The sequence below is a fragment of the Lucilia cuprina genome, chromosome 4 (assembly GCF_022045245.1).
Source record: "Lucilia cuprina isolate Lc7/37 chromosome 4, ASM2204524v1, whole genome shotgun sequence".
Classification (NCBI taxonomy): Eukaryota; Metazoa; Arthropoda; class Insecta; order Diptera; family Calliphoridae; genus Lucilia; species Lucilia cuprina.
Window position 1 is genome coordinate 1,555,615 of NC_060952.1, and position 24,041 is coordinate 1,579,655.

Consider the following 24,041-nt stretch of genomic DNA (forward strand, 5'->3'; position numbering starts at 1 on the left):
AATAATTTTGGAAAAAAAAAAATAAAATGCACTTTTTTAAAAAATTTGCTAGCAAAAATTAATTATGTATCGGAACTTAATAGATCGATAAAAATTTTAATGATCAATATTAGCATAACAATAATTTTCTAAATAAAAATTCACCAGCCAGAGAATAAAAATGTTTATTATATGCCTTAAAGTATGCAATACAAAATATTAAATTAAGCATGTATATAATGCAATAAATTTATATGCCAGTAAAGTAAATAGAAAAAATAATAACCAGGGAAACCGAAAAATGTGTAAATTAATAACAATACTGAACGAGTTCCACAAAACGTATTGAGAAGTTTAAAAAATGTTGGTTTAAATTTTTAAGAATATTTTTTATGTTGTATTAATAGTTCTAGTGCAAATCTATAAAAATAAATAATTCTTGGGTTAAAATTTTTTTTTATTAGTTTTCAGAAAATGCTGATTAAATATTTGTTATTAAAAAATAATTTTTTGGTGTCACGAAAACTTTATTACCAAAATATTGCTTAATTGTTTACTGGCAAAATTATGATTTATTTATTTTTTTATTTTACAAATGGTGGCAATTAATTAATTGTCGTTTTGGATAATTCAGAATTTTACAATGTCTACAAAGCTAATAATAATTTGAGGCATTTTTAACTCTGATATCAATAAAAGACCATAAATTAATTGCATATATTTTAAGCAAGTCCAAGTGATAAAATAGAAATGCGATAATATCAGTAAAATTGATATAAATTTTATATATGCGCTTGTGTTGTCTTATGTGAAGTGTGATTGTGTGTTCTGTGATAAAATTGAAAACAAAAGATATTAAAGTTCAATTGTTAAGTGACATTGTAATTTCACCAACAGTTGGCGGTTTAGTTTCAAATCGTCAAAACGTTTTTAAAAAATATTTTTTTTTTCTTTTTAAACCAAAAAAATGTTAAGTAAGTTTTTTAATTCTTTTTGCGGTGAAATTTTTCAAATAATATCCTGAAATTTGCAGCGTTAACAGCAAAAGGAATAGCGATATTTTTCGCTTTAGCTACTACGGCATTTTGCGTATCAACAATTGTTTTGGCTGTTGAAAAGTCTAATTTGGAAAATGATTTACAGGATGCTCTAGATAAATTGGATACAATTTCAACTTTGACAACTAGTTCTACAACACCTATTACACCATCGCCTACAATCGGTTCAACGCCATCGACTGAACAATCACTACCATCTACTTCTGATGTAACAGATCCAACTACAAAGAGTACACCAGGTGGAGGAGAATCTTCTTCTAGCCCTTCCACTGAATTCCCTTGGCCTACAATGACAGTACCAAATAATCCAACTTTTCCTACATTGCCTACTGATCTTCCTAATCCCGAAGAGGTGAGTTAATAGTATCTATTCTTTCTATACATAAAAAAGTTTGGCTGTTGTATTTTTTATATCCATTACAATATTTACAAGACTATTTGTATGAAAGTGTGAATGTCGGGCTTCAAATGCTTAGTAGTATTGTCTTGCAAAGATTCCCCCCGGGGGCATGTTACCTTGGCGAAGACCTCCGCCTTGGTGTTATTACAATCCCGGGGTATAAAGAGGGCCCAATACCTCCAATTTGACCGGGATTGAAAAATTGGTGTCTCAGTCTACTGCTTGGCTTAGTCCTTGCATAGATTGCCAGAGGTCTGACCAGAGCACCGCATAATCTGGTACTACGGGTGGCCAGTTGCCCGCAGGACTATGTCCTGGCTGGTCAGTTGGTTGAGGTTCCTTCGGGATCCACGTAGTGGCTGTTGGTTGGACCCAAATTCGCGGGAAGAGAATAAGTGGCGGTTAAAAGACTGATGCATGATAATAGTCAATATTTCGGGATAAGGTTCGGTGGTGTTGCCGAAAATCAACAGATACCCCACAGAGGAGTGACTGTGGGACTAAGCGTTGGAAATGGGTTGGGGTCAATTGTATATGATACGGAATGAATGTAGAGGTATGCGGGACTCATCCACCCGTATACCTAAATGAGTGTGTCGTATGTTTTTCTCTATGAATGTGTCGGATAAATGGGATGTGTGCTGGGTTGAATGATGATGGATGAAAGGTACAAGTGATACCAATTAATTTTCCTTCCTTGTCCAGATATGTTCAGAGTTTACTCTGTTTATATCAGACTTGCCACAGCGTGTCACTGTGAGTAAGAACAATGTCTACGGCTTATTGATGGATCGTGCTTCGGTCCACCGGTTACGTCTCTAGGTGCTGTTGAGGAATCAACAAAGCCATAGTAGTGTGGTTGACTTACAACGTGACTACTTTGGCAAGAGATTAGATAGCTCGAGTACTCCAGCAAAGTACTTGCGCATGGTACCGGTCATAGCCAATGTGCAAAAATTGCCACCTGCGTCTTCATTGAAGACAAAGGGGCGATGGTAGACCGTTCTCAAGTCTACCCTGTGGATGAAAAAGACCACCGTGAGATAAGGCCGACACGGCAGGTGCTCACGTTAAAACTATCGACAGTCTGTCTTGCAAAGATAATTTAGTAGAAAACATATTTTTTATTTTATTTTCCGTATGGAAGTGATTTTTTATTATAAATAGAAAAACAGAAAATTTACGAATGTCCTTGATATTTTTAATAAAACGAATTAAAGTGTCCTTAAAGTTCTTGTAAACATATCGAGGGGCTTTTAAACGTTTAAATAAAACCAGGGATGACTTAACATCTTTGACATCCAAGCGAAATATGTTAAGTTAATAAAAAATCATGTATTACTAATATTATTATTAATAACAGTTTTAATAATTAAATGCCTATAAAAACAGATACAAACTATGATAATTTTTTTATTACGTATAATAAAGGAAATAACCAAAAAAGTTATTTTTTATATGACTGATGAAGCGGTATATGAAATTTTATTACATGCCAACTTATCAACAAATATCGTATCATAATTGTGATAATTATTGTTTTTGCTTAATTGAATTATATCTACATATAACGATATGATTAGACTTTAGAATATAATATAGTTAAAAAGTTTCGTTAAGTTTAACTTTTCGTTTAACGGTCTGATAATGGTCAGTCTGTTTGAAGAAAATGTCCAAAACTTTACTCGGTCTCACTCTCAAATTTGTGTTGATATTTAACGGTACTAGCTAAATTCAAGTTTTATTATAATATAAGTAACATGGTTCATTTCTTAAATTTATTGAAAGGTAAATAGTAAATAAAAGCGATATATGTTGCCGAAGAGAAACTCTTTAATTTATATTAACTTTTAGAAAAATGTACCGCCAAAGGATTTGCAATATTTTTGGGTTTACTAACGACCATTTTAATTGTGGTCATTGTCATATTGGCTGTGGATAATGCCAGCATGTCGGCCGACTTAAAGGAATCAAAAGTTAAAATGGAAATTTTAGAATTATATATACAATCAATGGTTGCAAATGGTTCCAACAAATTGACAACTTCTATGGCAGCTTCTTAGCCACCAACATCGTAATGTTTATAATTATGTTAAAATATTTTTGAATTTGTTCTAACTAACTACATATTGTTTTTTTTTTTACCAAATAAACTTAATAATTAAATTATTCCAGTTAAATTTATCTGATAAGAACTATTGCTACCTTTTTTAATTACTTTGTGTTAAACCCGCCAAACTTTTGTCGTAAAATTTTATTACTTTATGTTGTAAAACTATTTGGAATTTGGTTTATTTAGATAATTTATCGTCTTCCCAATGACATCCGTCCTATTAAATATAAACTCTACATTCTTCCTGAACTAAATGCCAAAATCTGTGAAGGTACCGTATCGATTCAAATTGAAATCGACAAGGAAACTAATTTGATCGTGTTGCATGCCAAGGATTTGGAAATAAATTCTGTGAGTATTTTGAATATGATGGCTCGTATGCGCATACGAGTTAAAAAGTTCTATTTGGATGTTGAACGTGAAATGCTGTTTATTGAATTGGAAGAAATATTGTATACGTCGACTCCATACACTGTTTCCATAAGTTATAGTTGTCAGTTGGATGGCCTTGTGGGCTTTTATGCTAGTTCATATTTAAGTGCTGACAATAAAGATAGGTAAGTGTGCTCTAACTATTTATTCCTATTGTGCATGATATAGCATTTTGTGTAATGTATAGAATTAATTAAATTGATTTTTTTTAACATAACGAGCAAAACCTAATTCTCATCCAATGTTCCCCATTAGATGAAATTTTGTGATTTCTAATTCTTAACCTATAAACAAAACAATGATAACAATTTTTTGCGTGTTGTTAAATCTTATCTATTTTCATAGACGTTCTAAATATACAAATCTGTTTGACCTTAAAATCAAAAATACCAAATTTAATAACTTTTAATAAAAATTGGTACATTTAATAAAGCATATAAATAAATACATTGACCCATAATCAACAAAGACAATCATACCGACATAAGAAAAGATTCAGTTAGTATGATGTTTTGATAACGAAAAAAAAAATGATTTAGTCAGACCATATCATACGCTATACCGATATAAACGTTTTTATGGAGATATGATCAACTATAGTCCGATCACTAAAATCTTATTTAAAATTGCGTTAAAATATTCAGAAGATGATTCTTAGTCGTTTGGTATACTTAAGGTGTGTTTGAGATCAATATGTTTGGTCGTTACTAACATCAACAAATAGTAATAGCGAACTGAAGACCGCAATAGTAATTTGTTTAGTTTGAAAAAGTTTATTTTGAAATCGCGTAATAACAATTATTTGCAGTTCTTTACCATAAACATTTATAACTCAAAATGGCCAAAAAATTGTACAATCGTAACAAACTAAAGGCCCACATTACAATGTTTATCTCACATACTCTCAAATTTTTCTTCATAAGCTCGCCTTAATACTTATGCTCCAAAACTGAAAAGCCGGTCTCATTATAAAGCAATGATCTGCAAAGATCACAAACATCGAAACTTGTACTCGATACAACATCATGACAATAACAACCACTACAACAACAATAATAACAACGAAAACACAAGCAACTCTTTGTATAAAACAGCACATAAAAAAAGCAAAAACAAATGAAAGCGTGTATTGGAATTGAAAAAAGTGTGTTTGACTTACTAAGTCTTCATGAAGTATTAAAATCAAAACTTATATTTAGTCGAGAGTGAACGTTGGTCAAAAGCGGACAAAAAATTTCAACGAAAAAGAGAAAAAATTAAAAAAGATAAAAACTAACGGTTCTTTTTTTGCAAAAAAAAAACACAAATCGGTAACAAGTGATTGTCAATTGTTAAAAAAGAAAAATGCAATTAACTTGACTTATCATTAATTTTGTTATATTAATAAACGAAAGAAAGCAAAATTTAAAAACCGTCCAAACAAATATTGTGGTCAAACAAATAATCATTTTGAATTCAACAAATAGTGATAGTGGTCATATGAAAAGTTCAAATACAACTATATCTTATACATACATATTTATAATTATATGTATTTTAAAGAAAAAAAGAAAGTGAAATCAATAAATAGAAAAGTGGAAATAAGAAATGAAAAATGTCATCTTTTCTAAACATTAAATTATACAAATTAAAGAGATGAATGAGAATGAATGAATTTACAAACATTTGTTTCATCTTGGTCTTGTTCTTCTTTAAAACATTTATTCTTTTTGTTTTTATTATTATTTACTCTAGCAAAAACAACCAACCAACAGCCATACGAATATGGCCTAAATATCATGGAACAGGTTTTTTTGATCAAATAAATCAAAAGCATTTCAAAGTTATTGTTAACTACTTGAAGTATTAAAATATAAATTAAATAAAATAAAATAAATATTTAACCTCAATTGACTACTGGCGAACTGACAAACAGACCGACCGATTATTAAGAATTGAATAGAGGCACGCCAAATAATGCCACAATAATTCTTAATCGCAACTACAAATTGGGGGGCGGTGTAGTAAGAATAAAGCGTCTTTTAGTTCATCAACACCTTAATGACTGCTTATTTCATTATATTTGTTTAGATTCTTTGCTATTTTTTTGTACTCGTGTTTGTTTGTATTCACCATTCGTACGTATTTGTATTGTTTACGGTTTATTGGTTTATTGTTATTTTGGTTTAAAAGATGATGTTTATTCAACCATATCTTGTATATACACTATCGCTTACTTGTACACTTGCAAAGTCAAACGATCAATAGACATTTAAAAAGAATGGTAATACAATTAATACACCCTACAGCTGGAAGTCAATCTTTTTGACATTAATTATTACAAGCAATTCAAAAATGTTATGATCACTAAAATTAGCATATTAAAAGTTGTTACAGCGTTTCTACTAAAATGAAGAAATACTAAATAAATATTTTTGATTGCAAGATTTTCCAAATTTATCTTCTACTTTGAAGATGAAAATATCGAAATGAAATATTTAATATTTTAGTTATGTTTTCCGCTTAAAAGTTTTAAAATATTTTGCTATAGAAAGATCAAAACAGTTATTAGTACTTACTTGATCAAGCTCTTTAAAAATGTATTTAAAAAAATATGTCGAGAAACGGTCAATGAAAAAAACTTTAAATATCGTTGGAAACAACAGCACCTTTTCTCCTTCCTGCAAACTCTATTGTACATAAATACTTTTGCAAATCTTTTATTAAATATTAGGGATGTGAAACGGGAAATCCCGGGATTTTTAGGATTTTAAAATCCTTATAAAACATCCTACTTATATAAATAGCAGGTTCTCTATAATAACCTATAATTCGTGATATATATTACATGTTGTGCAAACGCATTAGAGGAACGTTCTTATTCCATTATTTAGTATATTCTACGTACACGTAAAGTTTATTAAGAAGCTCTTTATATTAGAAAATATGTACATTAAGATTGATATGTATATGGTATGGGAAATAATTTCTTACAATTTTTGGAATTTTTTTTATATTTTGTGGGATTTGGAAATCTTTATATCCCGAATAAAATCAATCCCGATTGGCATCCATAGTAATTACTTACCATACTAAAAAGCTTAATTAACGCTTTTGAAACGGTAGTGGAAATATATGTAAAACATTTTTGTATAAATTATATTAATATCAATGTTTATTGAGCAAAATCTTAAGATTATATTATGATTTCCCAGTTTTTTTAATCGTATGGGATGTGCCTCTATTGCTAGTCCACAAATTTATTTCGCAAATGTTTACATAGAAGTCAAAGTTGGTCGAGTTTCTACCTCTAATAGAAGCCGAGATATACAATTTATTCTGTCCCTATTGTTACTCCAGATAATTTCAGAAATGTAGTTTTTAATTGATACTAAAATGTCTCCGAAAATAGACATACTGAGTTTTTTATATAGAAGCTGCCACGACTATGGGTGTCACCGTCATCGCAAATTACAAGGACTTGTCCAAAACTAATCAAAATCTAAAAAAAATTATATCCCTTTTAACTTTGCGATCTCCTAGGACCACGGTCATCAGATTATTAACAAAATCCATAATTATAGAATAACATAATACTTTATAATTAATGATAAAAAAATATGTTGTTTTCAAAAAAATAAACAGGGTCCATATGAGGACCACGTACTCCAATAATGTTTTTAAGGGAGTAGTTTTGTGATATTAGAAACATTGGAATTAGTAGTAATTATTAAAAATAGTTTTTTCTTAATTTGAACTGTGTTAATTATCTACTTTAAAATATTCTTTATAGAAAAGGTATCCAAAATTCGTCCTGGATAAATGCAGAGCACACTACAGCATGTTTCTTTTTGGTTTCAATTTCATTGTGGTCTTAAACTATTTCTTTTTTCAGTTTTTTTTTAGTTGTTTTAGTAAATTTTATGTTGTTTTCTTCATTCACCTGCTTTGTATTCATATGATTAATGTCATTTAATTTTGTATTTTAAATGCATTTTTATTGTAATTTGTATTTAGGTTGCATGGACTGACTTGAGACAAAAAAAAAAAAAAAACATTGTTTGTACTAAATAATACGCACTTTACAATGAACGTTTCAATTGAATCGAACATTATGCATATGTATGTCTGAATGTGGGTTCTATACTTTTTCTTTAGTCATGTGGTGTTTATTTATTTTTCTTACTTCGACTTGTTGTGACTCAAAATACGGGTTAGAGTACTTTCTACACTTTAAGAGGCAGACAAACGAACACGTACCTTAACCATGCAACTTGTCCAAGTAATTGCTCCATGTATATATTTATTACCGGTTTTATAAAAACTCACTCGTACTTTTATATTCTTCTTTGCAAGTTTTATTTAGTGATTTTTTTCTTCTGACTTGACTTGTTGCTTAAATTTCTAGCATTGTTTTGTTATGAGCAAACGATCTTTGTTGGGACAACAACTGACGACTAGTTTCTTATTCACAGACAAACATTCAATAAAGAAAAAAATACGATAGAATGTCAGTGGATTTTGTTGTTTATGTATTTAGCTCATTGACATTTTTTTAATTTATGTATTTTCTTACAAACTTTCTGTTTTTTTCTGTTTAATTAATACAATTTGTTAAATTTTACAAAGTAAAAGATTATTGTTATAATTATTAAAGAACTTAAGAAACAATTATGAATTTAAAATCGATTAAGTAAAATGTGATGAAAGTTAATTATTATTATTTTTTTATGTAAAGAAATGAAGGATAGCATTAAAGTTAATATATTGTATAATATTTAAAACAAATTAATTTTTTTTTAAAGTATATTCAACAGTTTTGCCATATGAATACTGGGCTAAAAAGCTGCAGAATTTATAGCTCGCCTTCCAATACATTAAGCACAGTGCGTATTTTTAATCTCCTTCGATTTGCCTAAGTGTTGGGAATACATTTTTTTGTTTAGCCAAAATAATCAATTACTCACACCCTTGACAGTTTTATTTATTTAACTGCACCCAAAAGATTGCATTTATGGATTTGTTTTTATTCGTACTACGCATACAAATTTTGTTTAAAATTTAAAATTCTTTGCACGTGCGCATGCGCAACATGAATTTAATATGCTTTAATTTATTTATTTTTTTTGGACAAATAAGAAGCTCTAGCAAATAGTAAATTGAGTGTGTATAAACTAATAGACGATTAAAAAGGTTTTTTTTATACTAAACTCTCATTTTGTAGTTGTTAAATACGAGTTACGAGTGTTTTCCAGCTGCCTACTTAATTAAATGTTTAGATTATTTTTATTTTTGGTGAAGAATTTTAAAAATGTGTCAGTGTGTCAGGGTAACAAGGGAGTATGTGGTGAATATTTACATACTTTATTTAAAAAAAAAAAAAACTATTATTATCTTAAGGTCTTGCTGAGTTAATTTACATTATTGTTATAAAGGAATTTGTTAAATTATCATTTTAAAATGACTTTGAATCAATTTGTGAGTATTTATTGTTTCTTCTTTTGAAATTTTTGCAAAATTTGCATTTTAATTTTTCAAAGTTATAAACTTATTTGAAAAAATTAATGCAAATTTATTCCTCAATATTGAACTGCATTTACAAGAATGTAGTTTAAGTCCGTTTTATTTTAAACTGTTATATTTTTTAATAAGTATGTCCATTAGACAGAATCACAAATAATGGTGCTTGAGTTACCTCCCGGTAATATGATGTTACCCAAAATATTTTCGGTTAAGTGTTGTCCATTCGTGAGCTGTACAGTTTTAATGAAAATATCGATTTTTCATGTTAAATTCAATATTTTACACAGCTTCAAATAATCTTTGTTAAAAATATCTCTATTCTATCGATGTCCATTTTTATCTATTTTTTTTTTTAAATTTAACAGCATTTCTTAAATAAAATATACAATATGTGGTATCATTTGAATGTTTTTTTTGAAGCCAAGTCTAGTGGTGCGCAAAATTTTTATTATCGAAAAACCTAACAATTTTATATATTTTTTTGGAATTTAACAATTTTTAGCAGACGGTTATTTTGTGATTTATACATTAATGTCGCGGTTTTACGATACCCCATATTTCAAAAAAATTCCAAAATATCTTTTTTTAATTTGGTCCAGCTCACGAACGGTCATCGCTAGATTTAAAATATTTTGGGAATCATAAAACAAAGCAAGGTAATTTTTGAGCTAAAAAAAGTTGTATCTATAGTTTTATCTTTAAATTTTATATCATAGAATTAGAAAAATTTTAAAATTATATTAAAGCATAAATAATTACAAAAACATACATACATATTTATATAAGTAAAGCATTTTTAAAATTTCGCATATTTACTTATCCTCGTCCTACTGTGCTTGTGTAACTAAAGATAAAATATATTTACGCCTTTCATTTAAATAAGTAACTGACCTGCATTTTTTTTTGTTTGAAACACAAATACAGACAATTGTAATGACTTGTGCATTTAAATGATATGTCTGTAACTGATAAATAAGTTTAATTAGAAGAATTTAAGTTCATTTAAAGATAAGTTTACATTTTATAAAGTTAGTTCCTTTATATTTATGGGCAATATGGTGTCAAGAGACCCAACTTTTAAAAGTAAGTACATCTATCTGTCTGAACTACAATATGTGCTAGGACCAATAGGTGAATAGTTACACTAATTTCTATAAAAACCTGTATGACCAAAATGTACAACGTTAACCCCTTCTAAGTCCGTCAGTTCTTGATCGATAGATGTGAAAACCTTGGTGAAAATTTCATCCAAATCGATTTTTTGTGTTGGGTCAGAGCCTTTATATATACAAAAAAGTTTTAGCTTTTTAGTAAACTTGTAATTCAGAAATGTTCATATTAATTTATTTCTATCCTTTTAAAAACTAGATCTCCAAATAAGTATTCTGTCTCATAAGTGAATTTCTCATATTTGTGTAGTGGAAAAATTATATGCAGTTTCAGATAACCGGAAGTTTAAATAACGATAGCAGGCACTGATTAAATCGATCACATAACAATCCGGTTGCACATATGTTTTAATATGTATAAATTTTAATCATTATTTAAGAACGTTAAACTTTAAACATTCATATATACATAAATTGAAAAAAATCTGGTATTTGCTTTTTTTTAAAATCATGAATTCTCGTATAATATACAAGTAACTACATACACACTTGTTTCCAATTGATAAAATATTTTTGTTATAGAAAACAATACTTACTATATATGTTCAACTTTATTTATCGAAAGTGACATTTCTTAATTCAGTTGTAAAAATAAAACATTGAAATTATTTCTCAAATTAGCTAAATTCATCGAAAATTCAATGTTTGCCATACATTTTTTATAAAAAAAATCAGTAACAAGTAAATAATTAAAGACAGGCGAGGCCGAGAATATAATACCTTACACCCGTTAGAAAAATTAAATATGATTAAGTTTTCATAATAAAGCATTAAAGTTGAATTGTACCTTGCCTCAGATATGCGAAAGCAATTAATTGTTGCATAAAATTGTTGACATTTAAGACAAATTTTTAAGGGGGGCTATTTATAGGGTCTAGGGTCAAATGAGACCCTATAATTATAAAATTCATTAGGGTCATCAAGGCTAGTATAGAATTTGGTTTTGTAGCTTTTTGTCGAGATACCAGTATATTAAACATAATTATGAACTTAAATGTCGTTTGAGGCTTGGTTAAAATTAATGGACCGATATTAACCATTTTCAATAGGCTTTGTCTACGGTACCATAGAATACCAAAGAATTTCATTGAATTATTTCCAAAATTGCGACCTGTAGTTTGATTAAATGGTTTACAAGCCCTATTCGGGGGTTCTGTTGTATGGGGGCTAGGTGAAATAATGGATCGATCTTAACCTTCCCACTAAAGTGGTGTAGGGTATAAAATTTACTTATTTTCGAAGTCACGTTTTTTGCATCTAAAAGTTAATTTCAAATATAAAATACTATAAGCAAACTTTAGTTTAATACTGTTTAACTATTATAACAGCTGAATTGAACTATTAAATAGTAATTAAAACTATAACACTTTATAAAATTGGTAAAGATTTAATAGGTATATATGACATAAATACGTGCATCTCTAGAAGATAATTCAAATAATTCATCTTAAGATAAAGAGTACATACATATGTATGTATATTGTATACTCACAAGTTCGATCACATCAGCATATGAATGATATGGATACAAATACCAGTCCTCTGAATACACCTGTTTAATGATTTATGTGCTAATATCTAAGTTGAGTAAGTGGTACATATTTTGAAACCATGTCAATACAATATAATTTCCGTAGAGAAATAATAACATGTAAATAAATTTTATAAACTAATAAAATAAATAAAATTTGCTAAATTATTACAAATTAGCTTTTTTGTAAAAATAACCAGATGCATTTGTGAAATTTGAATTTTTTGTATGCCTCCACCAACTGTCATAATTGATTGTTATACATTCTACTCATTTTAAACACACATGTTGCATGAATACACATTAAAATTAATGTATGTTTGGTTGTATGTAGTATGAATGTGTTTTTGTTATAGAAAGATTGAAGATTATACTGACACTTTGAGTGACATGACGCAACCTACACGTACAAATTAATGACTGACTGACTGACTGAATGAATGCATCTATAAGTATGTATAACAATGGCAACAAAATTATAATACAAAAAAATGAGAGAAAAAATCCAAATAATATTTGAAACTGAACAATAATACAATATGTACGAAAACCGAATGCGATTGCAAATACGATAGTTCAGAATAAAAGATAATCATCATTGTTACGATGATGATAATGATGATGGGTTTAGTCATAACTGAATAATAATGCCAAGCTATCTAACTTGTTCTTTGTTTATTAATTTTTTTAAAGTGCAAAACTTTAATAATAATGACAATAATGACACAAATACATTTATTTTAAACACTCACTAACTCGTTGCAACATCTACATATACATACTCGTAATTTTTTTCTATTTACACATAAAAATATGTATGTATGTATGTATGTATGTATGTATGTATGTATGTATGTATGTATGTATGTATGTATGTATGTATGTATGTATGTATGTATGCATGTATGTATGTGGGTAACTCATTAGCCAAAGTGATTAAGTCTAATCAGTTATGATTTATTTAAATTACTATGAGTACTTACAACATAGTTTTAATGTTAACAAATAACAAAATATTGATTTCAAAATGGTTTCACAAAAAACTTTTTAAAATGTTTTAGGGAGTTAATCTTTTTGGTAATTAATAAAAGATTTGCAAAAGTATGTACATACGTACCACTCGAATGGTCCCGTTTTTAAGGAGAAAAAAATATCGTTTTTACAAAAGATATTTAAATTTGTTACCAGTAACCGTTTCTCGACATTTTTGCTTTTTAATAAATATTTAGTATGTTTGAGTTTTTTTTCATTTCTCTTTGTATTATAAATAATTTCTTTTTAACTTAATAACAAATTAAAAACCAAAAATTTTTTTCATCGAGGGAAATTTCAAAACTGTTTTTAATGTTATAACAATAAAAACAAAATTTCCAACTAAATCTTATTTCAATACATACGTCCGTGCATTAATATGATTGAACTATGATTTAATATTTTATTTCGTTAGATGTTGAGAAATAAAATATATGTTTTTATTATTTTATGGTAATGCAAATCATTTTATGGTAATGCATTATCATTTAATTAACATATATGTATCTTGTTTGCTTTTCTTTTAATTAAAATAAACATATGTTCATTAAATACTATTTATTTCTAAACTTTGCTAATATTTAATCGTAATTCATACGCCATGATAAACCAACCTGTAAACAAATTAATTGTTTAGTTTTTCATTTCCGAATTTTCTCTTTGAAAAGGAAAGAAAAACGTACAAATTAAATATAAAAGCAGTCATATAAATATGTGCATAATTGTCTTTTTTACTAATATGAGATTATTGAGGGAAAATTTTGTTATTTAGAGATAAATTTCATGTTTAATTTGCATTATATGGCATTTTAAAGAATGTCCTTAGTCTTTTTTGAAAAATGTATTTCAAATTGTATTTCAGGATTACTTTTATATTGAGTACGAACATATTTCAAACATTAATTTAGATTTATAAAATTTTCCAAAAATCTTGAATAAATTACAAAAATATATATAATGTTACATTTTCAATTAATAAGTACTACAAACAATAATATTGCAAAAACTAAAAACATACATTATGTATTTTGAAAAGAGGGTTAATTTCGACATCGTGCCAACAACCTTGGTTAAGTTTCATACAATTCCACCTCTAACGTTAGTAATGCAAAAGCCACCGTAACCACCTCTAATGTGTTTAAATACTTGTTACACTACCATCTACATGTAAAATAACAACTACAAGTACATACATATGTACATACATAGTTATGTGCGAATTTATTTACTTGCGGTAATAAAGTATTTTACTTATATAGAAAGTGAATTGAAAATGACAACAACGACTGTCAGACATATTACAAATCAACTTAACTTGGCCATAATTCAAACAAGTTTTAATACAACTTTAACATAAGTTAAACTAATGCGTTGTATTTTTAGATTTTTAATATTATTTTCAATAGTTTATTTACATGATGCGTAAAGAGAAATGAATATAAAAGTAATCAAGTAATAAATTTTCTTAACAAAAAGATGAAACCTAATTCAACAGAGTCTGAATCATTTATTCATTTCGTCTACAATGCTGGATACTCGTAAAATATCCATGAATGTTTTAACAGATTACGTTTGTTGGCGGGAGCATGTAGACAAATCAGTCAAAAGCGTTTGAACCATTAACATGATGGTTGAATGTTATAGCAAATTCAGTTTTGTTGTTGTTGTTGTTGTTGCTGTTGGGTTTAACAATAACAAAATTGTATAGCAATTTATTTGACGCCGGAAGCAAATTATTTAAGTTTGTTGTGCTTCGCTTTATTAAAATATTTTATTTGTATTTATTTTTTCAATCTTTTTTTTGCATATTAGTGAAAAAATAAATTACATGGTTGTGTTATTTTTTTATACAAATATAATAGTCAATAGTACGAGTACAACAAATGTCAACAGCACACAAAGAGTACAATATTGTCTGATTAAATGTTCTACATAAAAAACAATTTGTTAAAAAAGAGTTTTTCTTTATCAAACATTTTGTTTATTTACTCAATATTAACCTTATTCAAAAGCAATTACAGTCGTTGGTAAACTAAGAGGTTTACTTATTTAAAAAAAAAATTAAAAATTCTCGATTGGAAAAACTACAAATTTCACTGCAAAATGTCTATTCTAACAATTTCCTATAAAAGTTTAAGAATGAAGGGAACTTTGAAAAAATATATATGTATATGAAAAACAAAAATTCTTCATAACATTAGAAATATATTAAAGTTCTATAGGTTCTAAATCCTACAAAACAATCAACTAAATATTCATAAATTCAACTTGATTATTTGTATTATTCCCCACAATATTTTAGCATGTCTTGTTGTAAACTTTATTTCTAACACTATAATAATTAGCACTTTATACGCATTCTTTAAATAGTATTATTAAACATCGAAACGTTAAATCTTCTACAAATGTTAACAAAAGGCTATTATAGTGCGTAAACATTTATTTAACAGTTGCCAAAGTTAAAAAATATTTAGATAATAAATAAAAAATATAAAAAATCAATAAGAAAAAGGAAAACAAAATGTACCCGCCTCAACAGCATCAACCAAAAATGCCCATACCCATAAGACCAAGGTCATCACTTTCGACAGACGAACATCATCATCGGATGAAAGAGACGCATCATTTGTCGAAAAAGCCCAGTAATGCGGTATTAACATTAGCTGGCTTTTGTATATTTCTCTTAGTATTGTGTGTTTTCTTATTAGGAGCATTAGTCTATGTCGGTAGAAATATTGTTAATGAACAAAATTATAAAGGTGGGTCAAATAATAAATTTAATAAATTTAATAGAAATATACCGACAAATTATACAAAGATTTCGAAATAAACTAAATTACTTCAAAATATTCCAAATAATAAAGATATCTTGAAATCAAGAAATATTGCATTAAATTTCTCTATATTATGGAATTTCGACTTAAAATTTATTTTTTATATTATTATTCCAAAATTTTTGGACATAAAAATATTTTTTTATTTTTAAAATTAACGGTGAATATATTACTTTTTCTAATATGGCAACACTTTTGCCACATTGCTACCTATGGCATCACCCTGATAAATGTCATGCTATCCATGTTATTATTTCGCAGTGAGTGAATCCAATTGGATTTTTTCTTTGTTTTTTTTTTAGCCGGTCATTCCTTGATTTTGTTAGCGATTGTCTTCAGTTTTAATTATTTCGATTTTTAAATCTTTGTGTGATTTTGATAGTACACGCTTAATCTAAAGAAATCTTATCTTATAAAAGTATTTGATTTTTTTGCTATAATAAAACAGTAGATTTCACCTACAACGATACGATTGTGTCAGAGGAGGGACAACTAAATGACATTTTGCGTTTATCGACCAAGCCAATTTTAAGATTTCGTCCAGTGACACCAACAACACAGTCACCCCACAAGTCGAAGGTTTTTCTTTTTAATAAGACAACAATAGCGCCGTCCATTATGGCTACATCAAAGGTTTTACAACATTTGTCTTTCCGTTTGCCCAGAGAGTTGAGGCCCTTGCGTTATAATCTGATATTGCAACCGGATTTGAAAAATAAAACATTCAGCGGAAATGTAACTATAAGACTGGAAGTAATTAAACCCATTTCGTACATACCTGTGCACTCAAAATTTTTATCGGTGGTGACCAAAGAAGTCATGCAATTAGGCAATGAAGAGAAACCTTCACGCATAATCACACCGTCACTGACTTTTGAACATCACCAATTGGAATATTGGGTCACCGAGTTTGCCGAGCCCTTGGAAGTGGGCAATTATTCATTGCAATTGGCTTTTAATGGTTCATTGGTAGATCGTATTGTAGGTTTTTATCAAAGTTCCTATTTTGACGAGCAACGTAATGAAAAAAGGTACATACACGCAAAATGCTTTAAAATCTTGCACAAATTTTATTTTATTTTCGAACCTATTAGTATTTTAATGAATTTAATAATAAAGAACTTACGTAATGGCAATCAAAATGATTTCAGATGGATAGCAACTTCAAAATTCGAACCTACTTATGCTCGCCAAGCATTCCCCTGTTTTGATGAGCCCTCTATGAAGGCCATGTTTACCATAACTGTAGTAAGACCTACAGGGGACGGTTATCATGCACTTTCAAACATGAATGTTGAGGTAGGTTATATATTAATTTTGATAATATAATTAAGTTTTGTGTTTTAATCGGTTGTTTTTAATTGTTTATAGGAAGAAAAAGATATTGGTGGCGGTCTTACCGAAGTCACTTTTGCTGAAAGTGTACCCATGAGCACGTACTTGGCTTGCTTTATTGTATCTGATTTTGCTCACAAATCGAAAATGGTAAAAGGAACTTTAGAAGGTCAAAATGATTTTGAAATGCGTGTATTCGCAACAGCTGCGCAAGTCGACAAAGTTGATTATGCTCTTAATGTTGGTGCCAGTGTTACTGAATTTTATATTGATTACTTTAATATTTCTTATCCACTGCCTAAACTCGATATGGCTGCTATTCCTGACTTTGTCTCGGGTGCTATGGAGCACTGGGGTTTGGTAACATATCGTGAAACTGCCTTATTGTATGACAAAACTATTAGTTCGAGTTCTAATCAACAACGTGTTGCCACAGTCGTAGCCCATGAATTGGCTCACATGTGGTTCGGTAACTTAGGTGGGTTTAATCCTTTTATTAAATGATTGTTTATTGAAAACGTTTAATTCTTTAATAGTAACAATGAAATGGTGGAACGACTTGTGGTTAAATGAAGGCTTTGCCAGTTATATTGAATATAAGGGTGTTAATCATGTTCATCCAGATTGGCAAATGGTAAGTTGTTTAACATAAGGGATTATATATTTTATAATGACTACATCTAAAGAACTTTACATCTGTTAAAAAGTTCAAAAGTTATAACTCTTGATTTTCCTTTTTGAAAATTATTATTTTTACAAATAATTAAATACTACTCTTTTTGCAGCTCGATCAATTCCTTATTGCTGACTTGCATGGTGTAATGAAACTGGATGCCACTTTAGCTTCGCATCCAATCGTACAAACTGTTGAAAGTCCCAATCAAATTACTGAACTTTTTGATTCCATCACTTATTCTAAGGGAGCTTCTATCATTCGTATGTTAGAAGATTTAGTTGGAGCAGAGAAATTCCGCAATGCTACCACTAATTACTTGAATAGATTCTACTATCAAAATGCCGAAACTAATGATTTCCTTAGTGAATTGGAAGCATTAAACTTTGATTTTGATGTCAAGTAAGTATTATGTGGAGATTTTATTAGTTATAAAATTAATATGATAACAAATATTTGCAAAGGTTAATTATGCAAACATGGACTGAACAAATGGGTTTACCAGTTGTAGAAGTTACGCGTACCGGAAATAGTTACAAATTGACACAGAAGAGATTCTTTGCCAATCCTGAAGACTACAATGGCACCTACGAAGATTCCGAATTTAAGTGAGATTCACAATTCAGTTTATATAAAATTTGAAAAACTAAAATTTCATATTAATTTTTTCAGTTATCATTGGTCCATACCAATAACTTATTTCACCAGTGCCAACAATGAAGTTCAACGAGCTATTTTCAATTATAATGACAATGAATGTAAGTGTTGTGTGTTATTATGTATTTATAAATGATTGAGATAAAATATATTCCTTTTTTATTTTTTAGTAACTGTTACAACTCCTGCCACCGTTGATTGGATTAAATTCAACAAGGATCAGGTGGGTTACTACCGTGTTAATTACCCTACGGATATGTGGCAATCTTTGACAAAGGCCTTGTTCGAAAATCGTGGTGTCTTTAGTGTCTCAGATCGTGCCCATTTGATAAATGATGCTTTTGTTTTGGCTGATGCTGGCCAAGTCGACTACAGCATTGCTTTGGAATTAAGTAAATACTTAGAAAAAGAGTTGGATTATGTACCCTGGAATGTAGCTGCATCACGTCTAAGTGCCATTAAGAATTTATTATACTTTACCGATTTATATCGTGATTTTGTGGACTACGCCCGTCAGTTACTGAAAACTGCTTACGAATCAGTGACTTGGAATGTTGGCGATGATCATTTGCAAAAGTATTTTCCTATCTATGATAAATGATCTAAATAGAATTTTTAATGGTCTTTCCTTTTTTAAGTCTTTTGCGTGTAACCATCTTGAATGCTGCCTGTGGTTACGGCAACTCAGAGGCTTTGGAAGAAGCTGGTAAACGTTTTAACGAGTGGCTGTCCAATCCAAGTGTTAGACCTAACCCGGACATTCGTTCTACCGTGTACTACTATGGTATGAAAGTTGCTGGTAACGAAGAGACCTGGAATCAAGTTTTTGATTTGTTTGTGACTGAACAAGATGCTCAAGAAAAAGTCAAACTTATGGAAGCTTTAGCAGCTATTAATGAACCATGGATATTGCAACGGTATATTTCTTATCTAAAATATACCATTAAAATTAACAAAAACTAATTTTTTTCCATAATTTCAGTTACATTAACTTGGCTTGGAATGAAAGCTATGTAAGAAGTCAGGATTACTTCAGCTGTCTGCAATATATTGCCCAAAACCGCGTAGGTCAACCTCTAGTGTGGGATTATGTGCGTGAAAATTGGCCACGTTTGGTTGAACGTTTTGGCATTAATGAACGTTATTTGGGACGCATGATTCCATCTATAACATCCCGTTTTGCAACACAAACAAAGCTTGAAGAAATGGAAACATTCTTTGCAAAATATCCAGAAGCTGGAGCTGGCACTGCCGCTCGAAAAGAGGCATTAGAAAATGTTAAGAACAACATTAAATGGTTGGAACAGAATTATAAACCTGTTGGCGATTGGCTACAATCCCAAAAAGCTACCGAAGACAGCACTGAATCAACAACTGCCAATAGTATCAATTAATTAATTTATTATTGTTGTTGTTTTCATTATTAATCTATACTAAAGTGGCTTTTTTGTATATTATAAAAGTTTTATTTCAATTTCGATCTGTATTATACACTCTTGTCTTCTACATATATACATATTATCTATCTATCACCTAACATTAATAAGACTTTTTTTAATCCATTATTCAGGTTTAAAATGTTAAATAGTATTTTTTAATGTAATATTATTTCTTATTCAATTTATATTTTATTATTTTAGGTTAATATTGTTTAGTTGCATGTTTATAAAAATTGAATTTACGTTATCGAATTTTGTATGAGAAATTGGAAAAAATAAATTTATTAAAAATTGTTGTATATAAAGAATATAAACTAAGAGGAATTTTTCTTTTTTGCATTTTAAAGTAACTCAAAAAGGGTAAAAAACTGAAATACAAAGTTATCAGTTTTGTATAATATTTCAGTAAATAAAAGGAAACTTATAAATTGTCAATGAATATTTGAAATCCGATGACTTGTAATAATTTCATTACATATTGTGATCCCATCCGTACTATTCTACGAGAGTGTGTGCTCGTATGAAGCCGGATTTTGAAATCCTAATCAAGTTAAATTTAAAGAAAAATTGGCGCTAAGTGCCGGAAAGGCAAAACCACTGCCTTTCACCAATATGTGTAAGCACTTAATTCTTCTACGCAAAATTTTGACAGATCACGTTACTTGTGATCTGTGTCGGAAAGACAAAACCTCTGCCTTTCACCAATATTAATAAGCTCTTGAATCAATAATATATGGTAATCTAAAAAACGTTGTTTAATAAAGTCAGGTAGTGCTTAAACGATTGTTAAGAGTATTTTTATAATATCTATTATATTTAAGGGTTAAAATTTGTTGTTGTTGACTTACCATTTACTTATCAAAAGTCATATTGAAATTCTTCTAAAATATACTTTGAATTACTCTGATTTTCTTTTAAATTACATAAACACTTAAGTATTTAACAATAATAAACAGGCAATAAATAATTTTAACATTTATATATTTACTTTTCCAATAACTTTTTATAATTATACACATAACATATAAACACAAACAACAAACGACGCGACTAAACAAAACCTTCAATAACAGCGTAGTTGGCTGCTCTGCCCCGAATAAAAAAAAATATGAAATTTTATTTTAAATTGAAATATTTCAGTTAAAATTTTATACACACTAATAATTGCATCATGATTTATGTATTAAACATTTAAAAATATATAATCAACATTTTTTCACAATTAGTTAAAAATTATTAATACTAAAACGTACGCGCACCTCAAAATTTATGCTAAAATTAAACAACAAAAGAGAAATGAAAGAGAACAAAGAATATTTGAAGTTTTATATAAGGATGGAAAACGGAAATTAAGTATTTTGCAGGGTTGGCAAACTTAGTAACAATGGGAGACCAATTTAATACAATCTTAGATTTATTTCCTGATAGAAATAATATTTTGTATTATATAGTCTGTCTGTCCTTATTTACGTATGTGTGTGTGTTTGTTGAAATCAATTTTCCAAATCCTCGACAACATTGAATTAAGCACGCAGCACCGTAATAGTAAAGTTCTAAAGATTCAGTATTGTTATAAAAATTAATTTATTTGATTACAATTTAACTATTGCAGTCTTTTAAAGTTCATTATCACATCAAAACTGTTATTGCTGGCAAATAAATTCGAGAATTAAAAATTCAAGAACTAATTATAATATTAGATATTTTCGAATTGTTTATTAACATTAAATTTTGTTATCAGTGTAAAAATATTAAAATTAATTGTGTTAATTTTTAAACAATGTTGTTTTATCAGCTCTACTACTGTTACTTAAATACCGTTACGCTTAAAATACAGTTATCGGTATTTTTATTATATTTTATATATCTTTTTTATTTAGATATTTTTTCATATTTTTATTAAATTTTATAAAATTTTAAGTATTTATTAATACCATTTAGCTGACTACCGTTACTGCTAAAATTCCGTTATATTTTTAGTTTGGCAAAATTGCCAATAATAATAAGTATCAAAAACAATTGTTTTAGTTAATATATTAAATTTTATAACCTACTCAGTCTAATTGGCCTAACAAATTGTTTATAAATTTAATTTGCACAAATTGTCTTGTCTAGATTAAATACTCACGCACAATATATTCGCACACAGCAGGTTCCATCTATAGTTGGATGTTTATAGAAATACTTGTCTATTTTTTTTTTATTAAATTGTGGTTAGATTTAAATGCTTGACTGGATACCTGCTGGTTTTTTTGTTGACATTTTGTTCGAGCTTTTGGAAAAGTTCATACAAAAAAAGTTCATATAAGGATGGCCCCGTTTGTATGGTGGAAAAATAAGGTTTCAATGTTCCCGACTGAAATTAATGTTTAATTGATTACAAGATAGCGTTTCTCAAAATTTGTATACTGGGGTCAATATTTGGCGAGCCGAATCAAAGGAAATTTGAAACACTTATTTTTACACTAATTTTGGAGTTGTATACAAATTTTTTGCTATAAATGTGAAGAAAATCATAACAACCTTAAAAAAAGACATTTTTATCCTTTGATCCAGCTCACCACATATTGACATCAGGACAATACCTTGGTCGGACCTAATGTATGTATATAAAGCTATTAGCTATTGTTTCAAAGAAATTTCAAACTGTTGCTGAAATTTAATTTCCTGCTGTGGATTTTCTTATTGAATCTGGTTGCTAGATGGATATCACAACCATGGATATGATATCACAACCATTTTTATATTCTGTCTTTCTACTTAGTATGTGTGTGTTGGATCCAAAAGCTCATACACATTCATAAACCCTAATGGGCAGACTTAGTTTGTACAATTATAAAGTATTTATGTTGTTGTTGCATTTTTATGAACGATTAGCAACATTCTGCTTTCAAATGTTTTATGATTTCATACTGAACTCATTCGTTGTAAGTTTGAAGTTCTTTAAATACATGCGTTCTTGTTCCAATTATATACATATTAGTTTTTTTAGAAAACATATTGAAAATTTTTATTAGAGCTTGTATTTTCTGTAGTATTTGTAATCATTAAAATTAAAAATCCGATACCCTTGGATTTAAAACACCATATTGAAATTTTAAATTGAAATACAAATAATTATGTAAAAAAATATATAATATAACAAATCGGTTAAATTATTTAGTTGAATAATTAAATCGTTTTATGAGTCAGCAGTTTGTAACCCTAAACCCTGCCAATCAGAGACATACTTAACTTTTTAATTTTTTATGTTTACTGTACAAATATTAATTTATTGTCAGTAATCTATCAATTATAAATTTAGAGATTTGCTTTATCCTTTAAGAAATTTTTTCAGTTTATTTTAATTTAATGTTGTTGTATTTGTAAATATTTGGTCTATTTGCGTCAACACAAATTTGATAATTATTAACCACATGTTTTGTGGATTTTTTATTTTTTTTTTATTAAAATTCCACTCAAATTTCCTTTTAATATAGTAAATGTTGGAATTTAATGAGTTATACTCATATAATTTATGGCGCGTTTCAATTATTTACACTACAACATGATGAAAATAGTTGGAAATAAAATGTTTTTGGTTGGTGTATTAATTTCTGTTATATATGTATATAGTCTACAGATCGAGTGGTTGTTCCCAAGTACTAAGTTTATCTATAATTTATGGTAAAACTAAATAAATAAATTATTTAGTATATGTGCATCTTCTCTGCACTTTGTTTACAGATAGACACTTTCATATTATCTAGGAGCACAAAAGTGTCGATTGACTTAAATTATAAATGTCATAAAAATTTGAGAAAATTCTTGTCTAAAAGGGATACATATCCAATGGTATATGTAATTGCTGGGTACGCTCAAATTAAATCTCATCACGTTTCTTTTTA

General features: G+C 28.5%; 3 protein-coding genes across 7 annotated transcripts; all 3 read left to right on the forward strand.

Annotated features, from left to right (window-relative positions):
- The first annotated feature begins 280 nt into the window (after window positions 1–280).
- Window positions 281–5,831, forward strand: LOC124419609 (thyrotropin-releasing hormone-degrading ectoenzyme-like). Its single transcript, XM_046949765.1, has 4 exons — window positions 281–284; window positions 1,013–1,389; window positions 3,737–4,107; window positions 5,717–5,831. Exons 1-4 carry the CDS (start codon window positions 281–283, stop codon window positions 5,829–5,831), a joined length of 867 nt encoding a protein of 288 aa, XP_046805721.1.
- Window positions 3,118–3,561, forward strand: LOC124419317. Its single transcript, XM_046948110.1, has 2 exons — window positions 3,118–3,225; window positions 3,292–3,561. The coding sequence occupies exons 1-2, from the start codon at window positions 3,198–3,200 to the stop codon at window positions 3,498–3,500; spliced, it is 237 nt and encodes a 78-aa protein (XP_046804066.1). The 5' UTR covers window positions 3,118–3,197; the 3' UTR covers window positions 3,501–3,561.
- Window positions 5,142–20,459, forward strand: LOC111690525 (glutamyl aminopeptidase-like). 5 transcript variants are annotated; one of them, XM_023453021.2, is made up of 12 exons: window positions 5,142–5,292; window positions 15,587–15,975; window positions 16,499–17,081; window positions 17,202–17,349; window positions 17,422–17,863; window positions 17,922–18,019; window positions 18,171–18,460; window positions 18,523–18,666; window positions 18,731–18,816; window positions 18,886–19,291; window positions 19,354–19,632; window positions 19,698–20,459. In XM_023453021.2, the coding sequence occupies exons 2-12, from the start codon at window positions 15,738–15,740 to the stop codon at window positions 20,107–20,109; spliced, it is 3,126 nt and encodes a 1,041-aa protein (XP_023308789.2). In that variant the 5' UTR covers window positions 5,142–5,292; window positions 15,587–15,737; the 3' UTR covers window positions 20,110–20,459. The 5 variants fall into 5 exon arrangements, with proteins under 5 accessions (XP_023308789.2, XP_023308792.2, XP_046804063.1 ...); XM_023453024.2 differs by having other exon boundaries at window positions 16,502–17,081; XM_046948107.1 differs by having other exon boundaries at window positions 5,188–5,292; window positions 15,562–15,975.
- The last annotated feature ends 3,582 nt before the right edge of the window (window positions 20,460–24,041 follow it).